This window comes from Camelus dromedarius, chromosome 9 (genome assembly GCF_036321535.1).
Source record: "Camelus dromedarius isolate mCamDro1 chromosome 9, mCamDro1.pat, whole genome shotgun sequence".
NCBI classification, from domain to species: domain Eukaryota; kingdom Metazoa; phylum Chordata; class Mammalia; order Artiodactyla; family Camelidae; genus Camelus; species Camelus dromedarius.
The window spans coordinates 16475766-16496164 of record NC_087444.1 but is presented as its reverse complement, the minus strand read 5'-3'; the positions used below and the strand labels follow the sequence as shown (position 1 = coordinate 16496164).

The 20399-nt window shown below is 51.9% G+C and overlaps 1 protein-coding gene across 2 annotated transcripts in view; it reads left to right on the top strand.

The window, feature by feature from the left end:
• Nucleotides 1–436: 436 nt before the first annotated feature.
• The window catches only part of KCND3 (potassium voltage-gated channel subfamily D member 3), a 199259-nt gene continuing 179296 nt past the window's right edge, over nt 437–20399 (top strand). For both annotated transcript variants that reach the window (XM_064488829.1, XM_031457820.2), the window contains exons 1-2: nt 437–668; nt 7339–8515. In XM_064488829.1, the coding sequence (XP_064344899.1) occupies nt 7410–8515 (1106 nt within the window). In that variant the 5' untranslated portion in view covers nt 437–668; nt 7339–7409. The remainder of the gene's footprint in view (nt 669–7338; nt 8516–20399) is intronic.

The window sequence follows — 20399 nt, the reverse complement described above, 5'->3', positions numbered from 1 at the left end:
ACACACACACACATACACACCCTCGCGCGGGGAGTCACTCCCCCTAGCACGCCCTCGCCCTGGGCACCCTCCCGCGGCGAGCCTCCGGGTCCTCCTCATCTCTCCCTCCGCTGCCTGGCGGCCCGGCGCTCTCGGGCCGGGCCTGGAGCCTCTCGGCCGCGGGGGATAGGCAGGGAGCCGAGGGCGCAGCCTCGCCGCCTCCCCCGGACTCTCCTCTCCGCCCCGCCCGCGCCGCGCCCCCACCGCCTCCCCCTTCGGCAGAGGGACCTCGCCTGGCAGCCCGTGGCCCGCCGGGCTCCGCTCCGCGCGGCGCCGGCAGCGGCGGGGGCAGGGCGCGAGCGAGGGAGCCCGCGAGCCCGCGAGCCCGCGAGCCGAGCGGTGAGGCGGGGAGGGGACGCGCTGCCGAGCCGGGGCTGGAGGGGCGGCGGCGGCGGCGGCGGCGACGGGGGAGAGAGGGCCCCACGGACAGACGGACGCACAAACGGACCGAGCGAGGGAAGGAGCGAGCTAGACTTCGCCGGCGAGAAGGAGCCGCGCGAGCGGCGGCGGCTGGGCGCTTCCCCGCGCTGCTGGGTGCTCGGCGCCTCCGCGGCCCCCGGCTCCCGGCCGCAGCTTCCTCGCGCGCGCGGGGCGCGGGGTGCGGGGCCCCGGGGCTTGCTTCGCTGAAGGTAAGACGGACGCGACCGAGCCTTCTGGAGCCAGGAAGTGCGAGGAGCGCTGCTCCCACGCCTGTTGCTCCGGCTGCCCACGCGGCACCCTCCCACTCCCGCGCCCGGGTGGGTGGGCGCTGGGGCGCCGGAAGGATTGGGGGTGGGGCCGGCGCTGCGGGAGAGCAGGCAGCCGGCCCGGGGGCGTCGGTTCCCGCGGGCTGCGGAGCCACCTCCGGGCAGCGAGGTGCTGTGAGGTTTGGGGGTGGGGGTGTGAACCTCTGCCCTGCTTCCATTGGCCTGACTTCCTTCGGGGGTGCCGGAGGCAGCGCCCCGGGATCCGGCGGCAGGTGGCGACGGCTTGCTCGGTTCCCCGCTCTTTGTAAGGGGAGAAAGAGAGAAATGGCTGAGGGTGAAAGCAGGGAGCAGTTTGGGGCGCTTCACAAAGTTCTCCAGCCGGGCGAGCCGGCGGTGTGCCTACCAGAGGCTGGGGGCCCGCACCTCTGGTCCTGCCCGACGCCGCTTCCACCCTGCGAGCTCTGGGAAGGGTCTTCGAGTGACACTGGGAGCCAACGCGGCCCTGGAAAGGGCGTTCGAAAGACTCACTTTTCAAGATGTTTACACTGGGGATGAAGCGCGGAAGGGACTGGGCAGAGAAGTTACCTGGAATCAACTGAATTCCTGCACTTGCTTAGTGTTGACATTTGAATCGAGTCCAAGATGTTCTGCTTTTATCCTGGGCAGCCGTGATATGTCAGCAACAGGCTGAGGTTCCGGACCTGGAATCTTATAGCAAAGATAAGGCTCCGTTGTATTTCTTAGGAGAGGGTATCTGAACTTTCTCGCGATCTTAGGTACAATACGATCTTTTTTAGACCTGGTTGCTATGTGATGCATGATGGCATTTTGCATGAACGTACCGTGACGGTTAAATTTACGCCTTATTTACCATTACTTCAAGGGAACCTGGATATTTAATGTCTGTAGAAAGGGGGCCTGGGCGTGCATGAATTCAATGCAAAGCATGTGTACCTTTCCCCATGTGGAAATGTTGGCAGAAATGGATGTATTTATTTTTCCTTGTCTCTATTTGAACGCAACAAAACGCAAGTACACAAGGGACCCCCAGAGGAAGAAGGATTAGTAGCTTGTTCCCTTTTGCTGTTGAAGAGGCTGAAGGGGAAAAAAAAAAGAGTTCAGAAAAGTGCTCTGGCCAGCCTAGCAGTGGCACTGTGGGAGAAGAGGATCTCTGTGTGTGTCCCAGGCCTGTGCCCCAAGTATCTCCAGCTTGGCACCCTGTCAGTTTCATGCCTGTCTACCCAAACCTTGCAGGCACAGGAGAAAGCCCCCTGGGTTGTCAGGACTCTACCCTCCTCCAGACTGGACCCATTCTGGGCTGAGCCATGTAATGTAAAATTGTGGAAAGTGAGTTTCCAGAGATTCTCCACACCCAGCTCTCTGCCGAGGTCACTGAAGGGCAGACCTTGGTGACATGATGTTTTCGTTGCCTTATGCCTGTGCTGAGGTTAGGTGTCAGTCCCTAGAACAGGCTGTCTGGTCACTTTGCCCACTTTTGGCGCTCGTCCTCCCCCATAGAAGCTGCTTAACAGGGATGCCTTTTTTACAGCAGGGGAACTGTGTTTCCCTTTTCCAGGATTTTTTTTTTTTTTTTTTGCCTGTGTCATTTCAGCACTCACCTGTTTTAAATGTCTCTTCCCCATCCTCCCCCCACCTCCATCTTTCCCACTGTCAAACTCTTCTGCCAAAAACAAAAATAGCTTCAGACTTTTCATTTGTAAGGCGTCCACGTCCTAGTAAAACCTTGGCATTTGAGGCCTGTGCAGTGCCATTGGCTGGAAATGGGGCCGCACTGTTGTGCCTGTTGCAGGAATTCAGACCCAGGTCGGCTCCAGGAGGTGTTGGTGCCCGTCAGGGGGTGAGTGCTGCGGTGAGAGCCTTGGAGAAGCCCTGCTTGAGCTGCGTCATGCCTGCAGGCTTGTGTGGACCCAATGGCTGGTGTGGCCTTAGGCATAGTATCTCGTGGGACACTTTTCTTCCTCTTCCATACTCAGACACACATAAACACACACACACACACAAGACAGAGAAAGTAGCAGTGGGGTAATTGCTCTTTTTCTGTTACCTTTTACCAGGGGAACAGGGCTTGAAGCTCTGGAGACAGCCTGGCCCTTGCCTGGCCTTCTCAGGGAAGATTGTCCTGGATTAATGCATAGGGTGAAGGTTTGGCCTTGGAACCAGAGCCTTTTGTGATAGATGGGAAAGAGGTTACTCTTCCTTCCCCAGCTCTCAAATATTCATCTGAAAGCAGTTTGTAAAATACCATTGCCCTCGGAGAAGAGGAGACTGGCGTGGGGTGGAGGCTGTAAGGTGATGGGGCTTAGCTTGGTAGGGGAAGGTACCGGGCACTGAAGCTCTGGAGTCAGGGTGGAACAGCACTGGGAGAATGCAATTGGAAGGGCACCATCCTCTCGGGGTGCACAGCTGTATATGTGGCCCAAGCAGGGTACTACAGGGTACCTCCTGGCTCTGTGGTCTCTTACTCTTTGCAACTGGAACCCCCTCAAGGTCCTGCCTCTCTGAGCTCCATTCTGGGATAAAGCAGGAATGTTAAGAGTCAGAGGTCCAGGGCCCAGAATCTGGAGCCTGGCCCCCTTTACCCTCCAGGGGGGTGGCCAGGGGTTCAGTGGATGAATCTGGCCTTGGGCTGCCTTGAATTCGGAGTGATGCATGTTGTGTGCCCTTTTCTGGGCACCAACCTCATCAGGAATTCCCAGAACTGCCTTTGCTAAAACGAGGCTCAGACAAACTCCATCCCCACAGCAACAAACCCAGATGCTCTACTTCCTGCTTTGCATGGGCGACTGTCATGAAGAGGTTTCAGTGAGACCTGAGCTACAGACTTGATGTCCTGGATCCAGCAGAATCAAAGCTTATTTGAGCTAAAAGCCTCCTTGTCACTTTCTTGTCCAGGGCTCTCTTATGAGGCCCAGGGGGGAATAGGAGCTTGCTTTCACAAGTTCAGGAAAGAAATGGAATTAGAAGGGCAGGGCCTCCGGACCCTATGCTTTCTGCTGCCTGGGGACGGGGCGAGCGGAGGCTCTGCATCTTGCTCTCTTCTATGGAAATACCAGTATCTTGCTACACCTAGGTCAGGAGAGGCATTTGGCAGTGAGCTGATCAGTGGCCTATTGGAAAATCATCAACTCCTTTATACATGGAACATAGTCGCTTTGAAGGAGTCTCAGCTCCCTTCTTGAACCTTGTCGGCATAAATGTCCATGTCATAGGACTTTGATGGAATTAATTGTTGCTATAAAAGTCCTTAAAACAGTGCCCACTGCATGGCCAGTGCTCAATAAACGTTAACTAAATCTGAATTGGAATTATCTTGTGACCAATGTTTAAATTGTGGGCTTGTGCCCCCCAAACTTCCCTTGCTCTTTAGAAAACCTAGCTATGTGTGTGCTAAGGGACTACAAATTCTCCTAGTAACCTAAAGGAAATATAGGGAATTATAAGGGGAAATTTCTTGAAGAGAAGTATAAAATGCACGGGATGTGTTCCCAAATCTGTCAGCAGCATGCTGCCATGGATGAAAGACTCCCCAGTTCTTTCCTCGGTTCCCGTAATCAAGAGCTCATCAGCCCGCACTGTTTTTCTGTTCTTTGAGTGCTGACATTTACAAGGAATGTCATCGTCATTCCTGATGTCCCCTGCGGCACCTGAATCAACCTCCCTTTACGGCAGAGGAGCCTCAGAATATACTCCTTAGCATATGGATGGGAAACTGAGGCAGAGATTGGCTCCTTGGGAAAACTCACCAGAGAACCGCAGTGAGTCAGAAGCACTTAAACTGGGTTCTTTTGATTCAGATCTGTCTTCTGTGTTTACTGAGTGTGTGGAGAGAAAAAGCCTACCCTTGAAAACCCCTGGAAGGCAAGGCGTGGTGTAAAATCAAGGGACTGCAAAGGACATCTGTAAAATCCGGGTTCCCGCCTACCATCAGGAGGTTGTGCACCTACTGATGCAGTGCCCTGTGCTGCCTCCTGAGTTATTATATAAAAATTAAGGCATCATGGCCTTTATTCTTAAGGAGCTTAGGGTGGGAAAGCAGGGAAGAGACCTGGCTGTACTCTTGAACTCCACATTGAGACTGCCTGGATTTAAATCTCTCTGCCTACTTATGACATCCTTTAGCCAGTTATACTGCCTCAGGTTTCATCTTCCTCATCTGCAAGGTGGGGGTGGGGCAGTCTGTGCCCTAGGTTTGCAGGTGGGGTCGATTGAGGTGGTCCACGTAAGAATGTGGTACTGAGCCTGCTTGTCTCTCATCAGCAACATCAGCTACTACTCTTCTTGCAGGAAGCCCGTGAGAAGCAGTGGAGCACGGTGCCTCAGGGCAGGTGGTGTGAGGGTCAGACCACCTAGGGTTGGGGGGATTCCTGTTCTGGCCCTTGCCGGCTGGCAGGTTGTTGAATTTCAGACTTCTTCCTAGGGTTGCCGTGAGGATGACATGAGATGATCCCCAGGAGACAATCAGTGCAGTGCCTGGCATAGAGTAAGTGCTCAATTACTGTGGGCCGAGATTATTAATAAGACACATGGAAAGTGTCCTGTCACTAGAGAAGAGGGGCCAACAAAGCGCTGAGAGCTCAAAAGAGGAGAGAATTTCAGTGTGGGGAGGGGGGTGCATCACAGAGAGAACGAGGAGTAGAGGGGATTCTGAGAGGAGGGCTGGGTGAAGGGGAGGAGTATCCCCAACAGAATGCAGAGTGCCTGCAGACAGACCCCCACCCCAAGCGTGTGAGCTGGTCTGTGGTCTAGGCTGGGCGCATGGGACACCGGTCTGGAATAAGCCAGGATCCGTTTGTAGAAATGCCAGAATACTGGGCCACAGAGTTTGCACTTGATTTTGTAGACTGTGGGAAAATCTTGTTTTAGGGAGATTACTCTGAGCAGAATGGATTTATTGGGAAGAGGAGAAACAGGGGTTGGGGTGGGGGAGATGAGAGACAAACAGGCCAGTAGAGAGGCCGCCTGGGGGAAGTGGGGCCTTAATGAGGGCAGTAGAGCTACTGTCTCACTATTCAGCAACTCTCTGGGTTGCACTGAGAATGACGGCCAAGGCAACAGGCCCGGGGTTAGGGATGCCATGAGCAAACAGTAGAGAGCAGCTCTTTGCAAGGAGGTAGACTCGGCTTAAACCTGTCCAGTTTCAGAGGCATCCAGATGGGAAAGCCCACTGTGGCCCAGGAGTGAGAGGAGGCCAAGATCTGGAAGACTTCAAAAGAGTTGGGGGATCAGGTGAAGGAAGCAAGTTTACAAGGGAAGGTGACGATCCAATCCCACAGCAAGATTCACCTCTGGCTCATTTATTTAAACCAATGGAATTCCAGATAGTCCAAATAACTCTGAGTCAGGATTGGTTCTGCATGATCAGTTTAGGCTTTGTGAAAATGAGTGTGTCAACCCCAAACAATTTCCCGTTGCTGTTACGTGTGTTTCTGTGTCACCACCTGTCTCCCCACAGATGGTGTACATTTGGGGACTGCAGAGTCATTTCACTATCGTCTTTAAAAAGCCAGATTTGGGAAGGTAAATCTGTTTCCCAAAACCAAATATAATTCTCCAGGCCATTGTTCCTTCCATCGATGCAGGTGATGGAAAGTGCGCGCACAGCGTGGTTGAGAGAGCTGTGGGTGAAGGGTGCCAAGGTAGCCCAACTCTGGAGGAATCTCTGAGGGTGGAGTGAGGCCAGGTGAAAGAGGCTGGCGTGGGAAAGAGTATTGTTACATAACCCGAGGGAGTTATGGATGGTGGGCAGATGGAGATGGGAGGCGAGGAATCTGGAGATGGTGAGAAGTGTGGATCAGCCTCCTCTGGGAGGGAGAGGGACAATGCATGGAAGACAGGTGAACCAAGAATCAAGAGTCCTTTACAAGGTAGGGGAGGAACCTTAGCCTCACAGCCTCTCCTGTATCTTTCTGTCATGGCTCTGCGGGTGTGAGCGGATGTGAGGTTGCCAGGTGTCCCAGAGAGTAGCATTCCACCAGGGTCAGCCTTCTCCATGGGACATGGGGACAGAGCTTCACCAAGCCCTGGGTTTACTGTGGTCACGCGCCATCTCAGAGAATTTTACAGACCTGGTCAACCCTAGCCTTCCCACCAGTGAGGAGTAGAAAGGATGTGTTTACCTGATTTCCCTCATCCACACCCCATTCCTGATTACCCTAGCGGGTGAAGAGAGAAATAAAAATTAGCTGTTTATCCCACTTTTAAATTCGTTTAATGAGAACTAATTTACCCTCTCCCAATTTATATTCGTAAATAACGCCGTAACCTTTCAGAGCTGATTATTACCCACGTCTTCCCAGATCTTTCTGCTAAAGAGGCTTTCCCTCCAAATGCTCCTGAGCCCTCTTGGAACCTGACAATTTGTCAGGCAGTCAGCAACATCTGGTGATCCCACCGGCTGCATTGCCCTGGTGCTTGGGGCTCTCCCCGCCAGGGAAGGGAAAACAATCAAGTCCCCTCTCTTTGGTGACTTCAGTTCCACTAATTTGCCTTGGAGACTTGTTTCACTTACCAATGACCCATCCCTGTGTCCCATTTCCCACCTGGGCATCCACCTTGGACTCACCGGTTCTCCACTCTCTCCTCCTGTCTCCAGGGGTCGCTGAACTAACTCCAAGCTGGTGTGCAGAGTGGCTGCGCAGTGGCCGCCCGAGAGCTGGAGTCACCATGGCGGCCGGAGTTGCAGCCTGGCTGCCTTTCGCACGGGCTGCGGCCATCGGATGGATGCCGGTGGCCAACTGCCCCATGCCCCTGGCCCCGGCCGACAAGAACAAGCGGCAGGATGAACTGATCGTCCTCAATGTGAGCGGGCGGAGGTTCCAGACCTGGCGGACCACGCTGGAGCGCTACCCGGACACGCTGCTGGGCAGCACGGAGAAGGAGTTCTTCTTCAACGAGGACACTAAGGAGTACTTTTTCGACCGGGACCCAGAAGTGTTCCGCTGCGTCCTCAACTTCTACCGCACGGGCAAGCTGCACTACCCGCGCTATGAGTGCATCTCCGCCTACGACGATGAGCTGGCTTTCTACGGCATCCTGCCCGAGATCATTGGAGACTGCTGTTACGAGGAGTACAAGGACCGCAAGAGGGAGAACGCTGAGCGGCTCATGGACGACAACGACTCGGAGAACAACCAGGAGTCCATGCCCTCGCTCAGCTTCCGGCAGACCATGTGGCGGGCCTTCGAGAACCCGCACACCAGCACGCTGGCCTTGGTCTTCTACTACGTGACTGGCTTCTTCATCGCCGTCTCGGTCATCACCAACGTGGTGGAGACGGTGCCCTGCGGCACGGTGCCCGGGAGCAAGGAGCTGCCTTGCGGCGAGCGCTACTCCGTGGCCTTCTTTTGCTTGGACACCGCCTGCGTCATGATCTTCACGGTGGAGTACCTCCTCCGGCTCTTCGCGGCGCCTAGCCGCTACCGCTTCATCCGCAGCGTGATGAGCATCATCGACGTTGTGGCCATCATGCCCTATTACATCGGCCTGGTCATGACCAACAATGAGGATGTGTCCGGCGCCTTTGTCACGCTCCGGGTCTTCCGCGTCTTCAGGATCTTCAAGTTCTCCCGCCACTCGCAGGGCTTGCGGATCCTGGGCTACACCCTGAAGAGCTGTGCCTCCGAGCTCGGCTTTCTCCTCTTCTCCCTCACCATGGCCATCATCATCTTTGCCACTGTGATGTTTTATGCTGAGAAGGGCTCCTCTGCCAGCAAGTTCACGAGCATCCCCGCCTCTTTTTGGTACACTATTGTCACCATGACCACACTGGGGTAAGTTTGTGCTGGTGGTATGGAGAAGGGCAGAGTTTGCATTGATGGTGATGCCTTGGATGCTATCAGGATTGGGCAGAGGAGGATAGAGTCGCTTCCCCCCAGTTGTAGGAGCAAGGGAAGTTGCTCATCAGAAGAGGAAAGCACATGAGTGATTTGTTTGGGGACGACAGATTGCTCCGAGTTTTCTTTTAGGGGTGGGGTGTGTGTTTTGTAAAACAGGGAAAATTGTCACCATTTCTTTTTTCAGCCATGCATTCTGTGTGTGTGTGTGGTGGGGGAGGGGGGAGTGGTGATTGCTGTCTTCTTATCTGCATCTGTGCTTGTAAGGGCTGCCGTGGGGAAGAAAACAAGGCAGTAGGAAGGAAGAAGGCTGTGAGAAGTTCAGTGAGTGTTGTAAGGGGATGCTTATTTCCATTAACTGAAGATACCTAGAACATGCTTTTTTGGATCCTTCCTGTATTTCTTCTCTGTAGTATATGTGCAGGCTGTTTCAGCTTTTGCCTTACTTTCTTTTCTGCTGCCACAAATGCTCAAGGGTTCAGCAGCTTGGAGCAGACTTCCTCTGAGTGACTCTGAACTTGGGTTTTCTGCAAAGTGGGGCACCTGATTTGTTTTTTCTCGCTGAAGGAGCAGCAGGCTTGCTTTCTCAGCCTGGCTCTGTTGATTGAATGATCTGACCTACCTGAGCGATTGTGAGACGGTCTGAATAGATCATGTGGTCAGACACAGTAGCAGCAATATCAGGAGAGAGAGGGAGAGGCGCTTGGCGAAGTCATGGGTGACTCTGTCTCTTCCATCTCCCAGAGGTCCCCTCTCTAGCTGAGGTCACCAAAATGTATTTATGGTGCTGGGATGCAAAGCTTTCCATCAGAGGAAGGGGGCTTAGGAAGGAGATTACAACCTCTACCCTAACGGAATTAGAGCCAACGAAGGCAGCTTTATGGAGATGTGGATTTCTTAGGGGTTGCTGCTTCTGCTGTTGGAAGTCACTGAGGCTAGTGCAAAAATCCCTTCTCAATTCATAAGCTGGGTCTATATTTACTTAGGCCAGGAAGCGTTACATTGCTGATGGTAAATTCATGAAGCTTTTTATTTGGTGTTTGACAATTCGGTTGGTGGCGTCCTAGCGATTTGATTTTTTTTTCCTGGCTGAAACGCTGTGGCGCTGGTATCGGTTTTTCCATAGTGCTGCGTGTGCTTATTGGGAATGACTGAGCAGGTGACGGGACCTTTTAAAATGATTACATTTGTCATTCTGCCACATGGGAGAGAGTAGCAAGAGGGAGAGCAAGGGGTGTCATTGCCCATTTGGGAAGGCCACATGTGATGGGGGCGTTCCCTTGACCTCTTGTCTGCCTGACAGAGGCCACCCTGCCCCTTTCTCCCTCTCCAGTAACATGCAGTCTTCACATAGCTGCTTCCACCCAGAGTGGGCAAGAATGTCTGGTCATTTGACCTTGTCTATCTTGGCCCAGGGGGCAGATGTGGCTTCCTGGCACAGGGATAAAATGGGCCAGAGAGCTGGCCACGCGTCAGGAGGAGGCGTGTTTGCTGCGTTTGTGCTAACCTGGCCATCCCTTTGCTTCCCCGAAGGGGACCTCTCCTGTGGCCAGGACCGCCACGGGCATGCTTTGACGTGGCTCTGACTGTCCAGTGCCCTCAAGTGCCCCTCAGTGGGACTCATGACACCAGAGTGAGGCCTCACGACTGCCATGGGGAGAAACTAGGGCAGACAGATGGGTGTCAGGGTTAAAATGGGACTGTTTCAGAGGAGATCAATGGACCGACCTGCCCATTACTTTTTATTAGTCGATTAACAGTGTATGTGTGTCTGTCATGTGTCAGCCGTGTGCTGAGCACTTTGTATATGTTATCTCTTTAAAGCTTCACAACAGCCTTGCAAGGTAGGAGAAATTCTATCCAACTTTGAAGATGCAGCAGGCAAGTCTCAGAGAGGTTAAGTACATGTCTGTAGTCACACCGCTGCTAAGGGGCAGTGCTGCGTTTCAAATACCAGTCTGGCTGTCTTCGGTGCCCTTTCTCTTTTCACTCCCCACTCCACTTGTTCCCAGACCATCAGGGCCCATAGGTAGAAATCAGACCTTCGGAGTTATTTTTTCTCCTATTATGGCCTCAGTGTGTCGTAGTCCATTCTAGTCAGATCTCTAATTCAAGAAAGAAAGCATTAGTGCAGTGAACATTATAGGCACCATACCAGGCACACAGGGAATTTATTAATAAAACACTACATTCTGGCCAGTTTAAGTTCTGCCTTGGAAATTAATGGCTGCTTTCATAGACAGGTACAGAGTTTTACTGTCGCTGGGGAGACCACTGACTTCCTTTCGCATTCACTCTGTAGAGCAAGGTCAGGTCCAGTGTTAGCAGGTGGACAGTCGTGGCCTCGCATTAACTTTTTGGAGATGGGGGAGGTGCGAAGCAAGAGGACTCTGCCAGAGAGTAAGGCAAAGGGGAAGGGCAGGATACCCATGTGGGGAGAAGCAGGTTCCCTGCACTGCGGGCACTATGGGTCCTTCCCTTCCCCATGAATCAGGATGTCTGGCCTCAGGGAGGAGAAACTCATGGGCAAGAAAAGAAGCCTTTAGTCGCGTCTTCCTTCACCTCAGTTAAGTAATGGGAAAGCAGACTTTTTCTTCCTCTCCACCCTGGCCAGTATCACCCAGTGGTGGATTGGGCCACTTTGACTTTGACCTGAGTTGCAGTTTGAACCATTACCAGGCTCACTGGCTACACAGAGCAGGTGGTTGGCAAAACACTTTTAAATGGGTGGGTCAATGTGATTGGGGCTCCTTTACCATTTACTGGTCTGAAACTGTTCTCAGTCTCCTTCCAGACCCTCCTGTCCGCTCTCCAGGGTGGTCGCAAGATTTGTGTTTGCCCCAGCCCTGGCTCCAGTAAGAGAGGAGGGCAGCCTTCAACTGGTGTCTGGTTCACCCCAGGGGATGCTCTGCAGCCTTGCTGGAGTCTTCCAGTCTGTATTAGAGGTCTTACCCACCCGACCCTGGAAACCTTTCCTTTCCTCTGGCTGGTTTCTGTCCTAAGCATATTCACTGGCTAGTTGTAGGCTTGTTCAACCATCCAAAAAGCCTGTCTTTTGCTTGCTCTTTGCCGGCATTTGAGCCCCAAGTGTCTGTTGCGATACCAAGGGCCAATGTTCTGCCACTTTCCACGTTCTGTCTGGTTGCTTCCAATAACACCCAGCAGACTCTTAGTTCTTCCTGTCTCCAGATCCTCCCCACCCAAACCTTTCCTGACTTCCTGTTTCCAGTCTGGGGAGACTGTCTTGAGCTCTTTTGCAGAGCAGAGCTGTCTGCCTGGCCGAGGGCTGACGTGCCCAGTGAAGGAGTTTGCTCTTCCTTCCTGCTCTGGTTGCCACCTCTGCCTACCTTCCCTGGACCCACTGATGAGTTACTCAGGTGTCCTCCACGGAGGGAGCTCCTGGTGCCAATTATTCCCATTTATTTAATTTCTAAAAATATTTTAAGCATATAGAACAATAACAGCCCAGCTGCCACCAGAACTTGAGAGTGGCTTTTCTTTGCAGATTCCTGTGCTGGTGGGAAGGACCCCTGTGCCTGACCTAGGGTTCCCTTGGGCCACCTTGACAGTTGAGCTCCCAAATTCACCATTAAAAGATTAATTTCCGTGCTCATAATTGATGCTATAAATAAAATAAATCCTCAATTATCTTAACAGAGGGAAGGGATAATGCAGAACTCCCAATATTCAGTAAGACCAACACATCTACTTTTGGAATGTGCTAGATGCCATAGACTTTTTCGAAGCAGATTTGCCTTAGTTTTGTTTTGACTTTGCTTGGCGTCACCATTGGGCGGACTGCCTGAGTTGGGGGGTGATGCTCGTGTGGGGAAGAGGGCAGCAGGCGAGAGGGAAGCTTTGGGAGCAAGAATCCACGGCGTGTGCGATTGAGGGCCAGCTCCAGGCCTGGTGGGGATGAGGTGGCCTGGGATATCTTAGGGAGGGGGAACTGGGCTTGGGAAGGGCTCGGAGCAGTGTTGCTCCTGATGAGACTACCAGCTGCTACCCGGTTGGCCTGGTTATGTAATTGAGACCGGCAGCCTATCTGTCACCCCGTGCCCTGAGATGAGAGAGCTTTTGACAGTGTCCAAAAATCACTTTAATGAAAACAGAATCGATTTTTACTTCTTCCAAGCAAGAAGCAGCCTCCAGGTGATTTGCATTTCCCTTTAAAACAGAATCCTGGAAGGGGCCTGCCTGAGATTTCTGGAGACTGGAAGCCAGACTTGAGAGATCAATGCCGGCACTCCACAGAATGGGCTGCTTGATCAGGCTCCCCCAGGGGGGCCCATGGGAGGTGTGGTTTTGTTAACCCTTTAGTTTCCGAAATTCTGGCTGCATCGTCATCCACTGTCTCTGGGACCCACCAACCATCCTCCCGACTTCCATGTACCTTGGTATGGGACACTGGCCAACAGGGCCCACCTGGATGGTGGGGGGTCCCTGCCCTGTGGAATCTGATCATAATGCACTTACTGGAAACAAATGACCTCAGGGTCTTTCTTGGGTTTGACATCTCTTAACCAACAGTTCTCTTGTGCTGAAACTCCTAAGAGAGGGTAGAGACCTGTATCTCTACAGGGAATTGTTCCTTCACTCAACATTTATTGAGTTCTTTCTATGCGCCAGGCAGCATGGTAGGCTCTGAGAATACATAGGTGCTCTGATTGCCTGTCAGCCCTGCGGAAGGTATAGACAAAATGAATTGAATGAGACTCAATTCTCTTCCTTTGAATCAAAACAAGAGTGGGTGAGAAGAGCAGTAGACCAAGGGTTAGAAAAGAGGCCTTAACTCACACTCTTTCTATCAGTCCAGAGACTACCCCTCACTCTGCTCTGTGTCTGGCTAACTCCCATCATCCTTCCAAATAGCTCTGTAGCGTCTCCTCCAGGAAGCCTTCCCAGCCCTCCAGGAGCTATGTGCCCCTCCTCCTGCCTCCCGTGGCAGCTCCTGCATACCTGTCTTATCAATTGCCACATTTTATTGGCCTTGTTTATGTGTCTTTTCCCCAGGATATCAGCTCTTCAAGGGCAGCTGTCTATCCCAAAGATCATTGTATGATCTATGCCTAGCACAGGGACTGATGTATTAGGCCTCCATACATATCTGTTTGTACCCCAGCTTACCTGTCTTCAGTTTTCTCACTTGCTAACCATCTCCTGCCCATTGTGAAAACCAATGAAAGTGCTGTCTAAATGTTTGCTATATTGTCAAATTAGACAGGATATTTGTGGGGAGGGTGGAGATGGAGAAGCCAAGCAGGGCATTCTCTAGTTCTGACATCAGCCTAAGCAGAGTTGGGGCTTTCTTGGAAGGGAAGTTTAAACCCTTGACCTTCACTATTTTTGGCTACTTGGCAAAACTACCCACTGCAGACTCTGGGGCCAGGAAGGAACAGAAAGGCAGCCGTAGATAAGCCCCCCACCCGTGAGGTTTCCCTCCATTCAATGATGTACTCAGCAGATGTCTGAGTAGCAACTAGACCCTGGGAATACAGCAGAGAAAACAGTCCCTGATCTTCAGGGGCTTACATTCTAGTGGAGGAAACCAGACAGTACGTAGATAAATGAATAAATTAAAAATAAATAAATACATCCTATCAGACAGCAGTTCATGCTGCAGTGAAGAATGAAGTGTGATGTGATAAATTGGGGGTGCTGAGTGTGAGCACGTGGTGAGCAAGGGAAATGGGCCTTGAATCCAGATGGGCCTCTCAGATAAGATTATATCTGAGCAGAGACCTGAAGGAATGCGGGTTTCTTGGGGAAGAGCGTTCCCAGCAGAGGGAACAATGAATGGAAAGGCTGTTGGGCAGGAGGGGCCTTGCTGCACTGTTCTTGGACTAGCGAGAAGGTGCTAATGGTCAAGCCACGAGAGCAGGGGGCAGGTAACAGGGACGCAGCTTAGGCAAAGCCCTCGTGATCACCCGGATCACCACAAGGACTTGGCCCTTTGTCTTTTACTGAGCTGCTGGGAATAGGAAGCCATGGTGAAATTTGAGTAGACCTGACTCATGTTTTACAAGGCCCACTCCAGGTACTGGGTAGTGAATACACTGTAGAGGAGAAGCTCCCACAATGACCTGGGCGAGTGATGTTGACTGGGACTGAGGGTGGTGGCCAAGGAGATGAGAGAAGGGAGAGATTCTGCATATATTTGAAGGTAGAGGCATCATGAAACACGGGCTGGTCCCGCCCCCAGCCTGCCAGCTGAAAGTCTCACCAGCTTCCACAGCAGAGAACTGGCCTGACAGACACAGTCTAATGACTTTCACTGTTGAAGAGGGCTCAAGGCCCTGAGGGATGGCTCCCAGACTCCTGCCTGAAATGGACAAGCCCTAGAGCATCAGCTGAAGCACGGTCGTCTGAGAGCAGGGCTGGGCTGGGCTGGCCATCAGCGGGAGCGTCTGCACCTGACTGAGGTTGCCTTCCACCCAGGCGGCACTGACCCAGCACCTGCCAAGGGCTGGGCACAGTGCTCACCACCATGTGGCGACAGTCTCAGAACCGGAAACGGAGAGGCCAGTCTCCAAGTCAGCGGCTGCTGACACAGAAGGGTGGGCGGAGGGCTGCCGGGTTGCACAGGAGGGAGAGATGAAGTCCCACGGGTGGGACGGGAGCCTTTGGGGTTCTTCACACCAGGGGCACCACATGAGGTTGGTCATCCGATCTAGTAATTGAGGTTGCTGCAGTTTTCTGAAAGGGATGTCAGCACTGATGCCCAGTTCACAGCTCTCTTCTGGAATCTCTCAAAATCAATCTCTCTCTGTTTGGTTTTGTTTGAGTTTCTCTCTGTAAACACACCCGTAAACACAAACATGATTCTTCCTGAGGAGCAGCAATTATTCTGCCTGAAAGTAGTGTAAGTAAGAGGCAGCCCCGCCCTCCCTCTCCTCAAGGGAGGGGCAGAGCCCCTCCGGTAATTACACGGGGAATTTTTATTTCTCTCACCCAGGAGGGAGCTCCTGCCCCAGGCCACCTGGGGCTCTTGGCCACACATTGTCATGGCTCGGAGCTTCTCTCTGGAGCTTCTCTGTGGAGTCCTCCCATCCGCATGTGGCCCTGAACACAACCAGTCCTCTCCAGGAAACTGACAGTCTATTCACATCTTAAGTGTTCATCCTCTGTGATAAGTCAGTTTTTCTTTCCTGGGAATTAGGACCCAGGCTTTTAGCAATCTCTTTTGGGAGGAGTATATAGTAGTGAATTCAAACCAGCTTTGAATGGGCACTTGTTTGTGACCAGGAGGAAGGAGTTACCAAGTGCTCCAAGTTCTTAGCCTGGAGGCTCAGTTATCGTGGTCTCCAGGCCAGCGCTCCTGCCTCTGTCCAGAGTGCTTTTCTCAGGCCAGAAAGAAGGGCTGTTCTCCCTGCCCCACTGCTCGCCACCCAGCTCAATGCAAATGAGGGGTGGAATCGGGAGGGGGAGCGGGGAGGGAAGAGAACTCAGCCTTTGCTGACCACGGCTGCATAGAGGGAGATTGCATCTAGCCTGTGTAATCATATTCCGGGTGTCAGGACTCGAATGAGAGTCATTAAACTGAATCAGAAAAATCGTTTTAATATAAGTGCCACCTCACACACAAGCTAGTTGATGGAGAGATGGATGAGGCAGGGGACGCCTCCTTTGTAATGCGTTGCTGTAAAATCCCATCACCTTCATTATTTCCCACCGAGCCAACGCATCATAATACCCATGAGCGGCAGTAACAGCTTGAATTTAATATACAGAAAGTCCAATCAAACAATAAATGGATGGAACTATATAAAGAAACCATTTTCTGGGAGGCTGGCTCCATTCTCTGGGATTCAGCTCCCTGACACATGAAATGTGCATCAATTTTCCCCAACTAATGCAGCTGCTGAATCACCACATGTGATATTTGTTTGCTTCAGAAGTGGAAGAGGGGAACTTTCCCCCCTGCATTATCTGGCTATCAGTGCAAAATTGCAGATCTCATTTTCTTTGATTTGCATCCAGTGGTTCCCGGTGGCACAGCAAGGCACCATCATGTTGCCAACAAGACTAGAATGCACAGCCCTCTCTCCATCCCAGAACCTTATTCAGGGGGAGTAAGTCCCAGGAGGCACTTTGTCGTCAACTTTAAACAACATCTATCTCTGGACCCAGAGTGGGCTGTTAGGGGGCTGGGACATCTCTACTGTCACAGTCATCTGAGAGAAACTGGCCAAACCATGGGCCATGCTGACACACCCTGAGCGTCTGTGATGTTCTGATCATCCAGACTTGCCTTCGCGGTTGTATAGAGTGGATGTTTCCTTCTGGACTGTATTCCCCCCACCAGCCCAGTCCTCTATCTCCCCTTCCATCCCTCTTGCCCAGCCAGTTATTGAGAGACTAAAAGCAAATAGCAACCAGATCAACCAAACAAAATTAAAAAGGCAAATCGGCTCCTTAAAAAGTCTACAATACATGTCAAAGACTGATGGAAATCATATTTTTATGCTTCTGATGTGGGATTCTCTCCAAGGCTATTTTTCCGGTGGCCTGGATAATTGAGAGTTAACCATAATTATGGGCTTATAGCTGCTGAGAAGTATCATTAGGTTATTTTTACTTCTTCCTGGTCACGCATACTTAAACAGGAAAATAAAAAAAAAACTAGGAGAATTGAACTAAACTAAATGATATCAAAACCCGGGATGGCATAAATCTTGATTCAGTTCAATAAATATTATTGAGCACCTGGTATCTGTGAAGCACCCTATTGGGCATTGTTGGGGATACAGAAATAAATGGGACCTCGGCACCGTACCTAAGAAGTTTTATAGCAGGAGATTGGAGTACATATCTGAGCGACCAGGAGAGAAGGGGGCATGCACTGAAATGATCAAGAAGTGTTTGGCACAGAGGAAGAGCTTAATAAAAATTTGCTGATGAATGAATGATTAGTTTCACGGAAAGGAGAGATTCCAGTTGGATGGACCACAGTGGGCAGGATTTTGATATGTGGAAATGAGAATTCCAAGTAAACTGCAAAAAAATGGTGTCTGGGGAGCTTAACTAACATGCTGGTTTGTTAGCGTTTAGGGTGTATGAGGAGCATGGCTGGAGATAAACAGGAGCAGAAGGTTTGCGAGAGACACTGAGGGTCCAAACTATTAGGCTAAGGGATTTATTCGGTAGGCATTAGGGAGCTACTGAAGGTGTCCCTGGGACACACTGATTAGGAAGATTGATTCTGCAGCGGTCTTCTGGATGAACATTGGAGGGGAGGCCTCGGACACAGTGCCGTCAGCCAGGAGACAGATCCAGGGATGAGGTAAAGAAGGTCTGACCTAGGACAATCACAGTGAAAAAGGAGAGAAAGATCTAGAACGCAAAGACATCCAGGAGAAGGCGAAGTCAAAACTAACTCTGGAACTCTAGGACAGGGTGATTAAAGATAACAGAGCTGGCAAACATTCAGGAGGAACAGGTGGACAGGAGGTCAAGGGGGAGGTAGAGACAAGGAACTTGGCTGTGGGTCTGCGGCATTTACAGGTAACCCAGAATGCCCTTGAAGTGGCTGGCAGGCAGGCAGGCAGAAAGGTGGGTCTGGAGCTGAGCAGAGAGAAGGGGGCTAAAGCAGCAGCTTTTCGAAGTCATCAGCTGAAGCAGGGAAATAGATGCGATCACCCAGGAAAATATGAAGGGGGGGAAGAGGAGAGGGCCTGGGGACCGTGTCCTGCCCCAGGCCCTGCTTCCCCAGCACCTGCCCCCTCTAAGAACTGCCGTGCCCCTCGTGAACAGCTTTGCTGGTGCTTCCCTTCAGCCTCTCTTGGCCTGTGGAAGTTCCCTTTCATACCCGGTTTCTGCTGGAGCTAAAAGGTCATAATGGTTTTCTGAGTAAAACAAGGTTTTCTTTTTAGTATCCTACCACGATAATTAAATAAACAGCACCGACCCAGGAAATCGAAATTGGTTTATGCGCTTTGCTAAAAAAGAAGAAGAACAGGGTTCTTCCATTGGCATGTGGATGGGGGATGAGGTCTAAATGGTCACAGACCAGCATCGTCTGTGCCCGGCCAAGGGGGATGCTGAGCAGAGTGGCGCCACCTCTGTGGGTGACACTGGCTGGCCTGGCAGGGCCAGACCCCTGCGCAGAGTTTCTGGGCACTGCAGACACTGCCTGTCTCACTCGTTCCCTCCTTCTCCATAGAGAGAAATGTCAGACGCACCCCCGGCATCACTGGCCGTGTCCTCTGGCCTGATCCCTCTCCATGACATCTCTCTTGGGCCCTTGGTAGGCAGCTGGGGAAAGCAATGGTTCAGTAATTCAGCAAATTCACATTGGGCGGTCCTTGTGAGCAAGGCACAGTCCTAGTTAACATGAGGGGCTACAAAGAAGGAAGGAGGACAAGGACTAAATCCTGTGGGGCGGGTGTTGGGTTCCCATCCCGTGTGTGAGAAGACTGAGACACTGAGAGTGTAGGTAACTTCCCAGAGCTCCCACGCTGTAGTACATTACTGGATTCAGACCAGGGTCTTCTGATTCCTTTAGAGTCCTCTGCTTCATAAGGAACCTCAGTCTAGTAACAGGGATGCCCTGTGTACACAGAGCTTTATTTCTGGGCTCAACGAGGTAAGAAGTATGAGTAAAGGGCAGGAAAGTGTGAGGGGAAGGTGGAGGAGGCAGGAATCAGGGAAGGCTTCTTGGAGGAGGTGGCATTTCAGCTGGTCCTTGAAAGATTGTGGTGGAAAAGTTAAATGCATTCCTACCTTCGATCATTTATCCAGCAAATACTGTGGGTCTCCACGTGCTAGGCAGTGTGGTGGGGTTGAGGATGTGTTTATGAACAGAACAGACAAACTCTCTGGGGCTGGCATCCTAGTAAGAGCAGCAGACAACCGACAAATGAATGCCTGAAATGAGCATGAAAGGTTGAAGCAAAAGCTAGGGGAAAAAAAGAGAGAACACTGGTAAGGGGAGAGAGAATGGAGCCATCAGCCTGGTCCCAGGGGAGAGATGAGAAGTCCCAGCGAGGGGCAGTGACTCTAGCCTCTCCCGAAGGGAAAACTCTGCCCACGGTTGGTTGGGAGTCGGAGAGAGGCTGGCCCCAGCGCAGAAACGATGACTCAAGAGCTGCGTTTGAGTCTCTTTAGGGTTGTTATCCAGAAGGCGAGAAGCAGCTGTTTGCCATCTCTGCTGGAGACTGAATGAGTAGAAACAGGTTCACCCTGACACGTGGGGACCACCGTCCCTCATCAACAGCAGTCACAGTGACTAACAGCTCACGTTACAGAGCGTCTGTGGCATTCCAGGTGCTGTGCCGACTGTAAACTGTTTAGACGGACTCCCTCATTTAACCCTCCCGGTGACCTCCCCTTAACCACAGGAGAGGGAAATGACTATTATCTGTGTTCTATTGATGAGAAAACCAAGGCCGGCTCAGATCCTGCCACTGGTGAATGGAGAAGCTGGGGTTCAGACCTGCACTGATCTGACCAGTGAATGCTCTTAACCTATCACTTAGCACCCAGATTCCCATCGGAGAGGCGTTGGAAGAAGTCTCCCTCCTCAGGCTCTGCCTTGGGCAGAGCAAGGAGGACACAGCATCCCCAGTCTCCTAGTGTGCCAGGCCTGTTGGCAGAGGTCCTGAGAGTGGAGAGTGGATGCAGAATGGTGATAATCAGAGTCATGGAGTTGAGGCCAGCAGGATCCAAGGGATGTGGGCTCATCTGAGCCAACAGAGACAGGAACCATGCATCCACAGGCCAGGGGCGAGTTCCCAACAGGCAGGGAGCAGACTGGTGAAAAGGAGGAAAGACCAAAAAAGAAGGAGATGGGAAATTTTAGTGTTAGTAGAATTTATGCAAA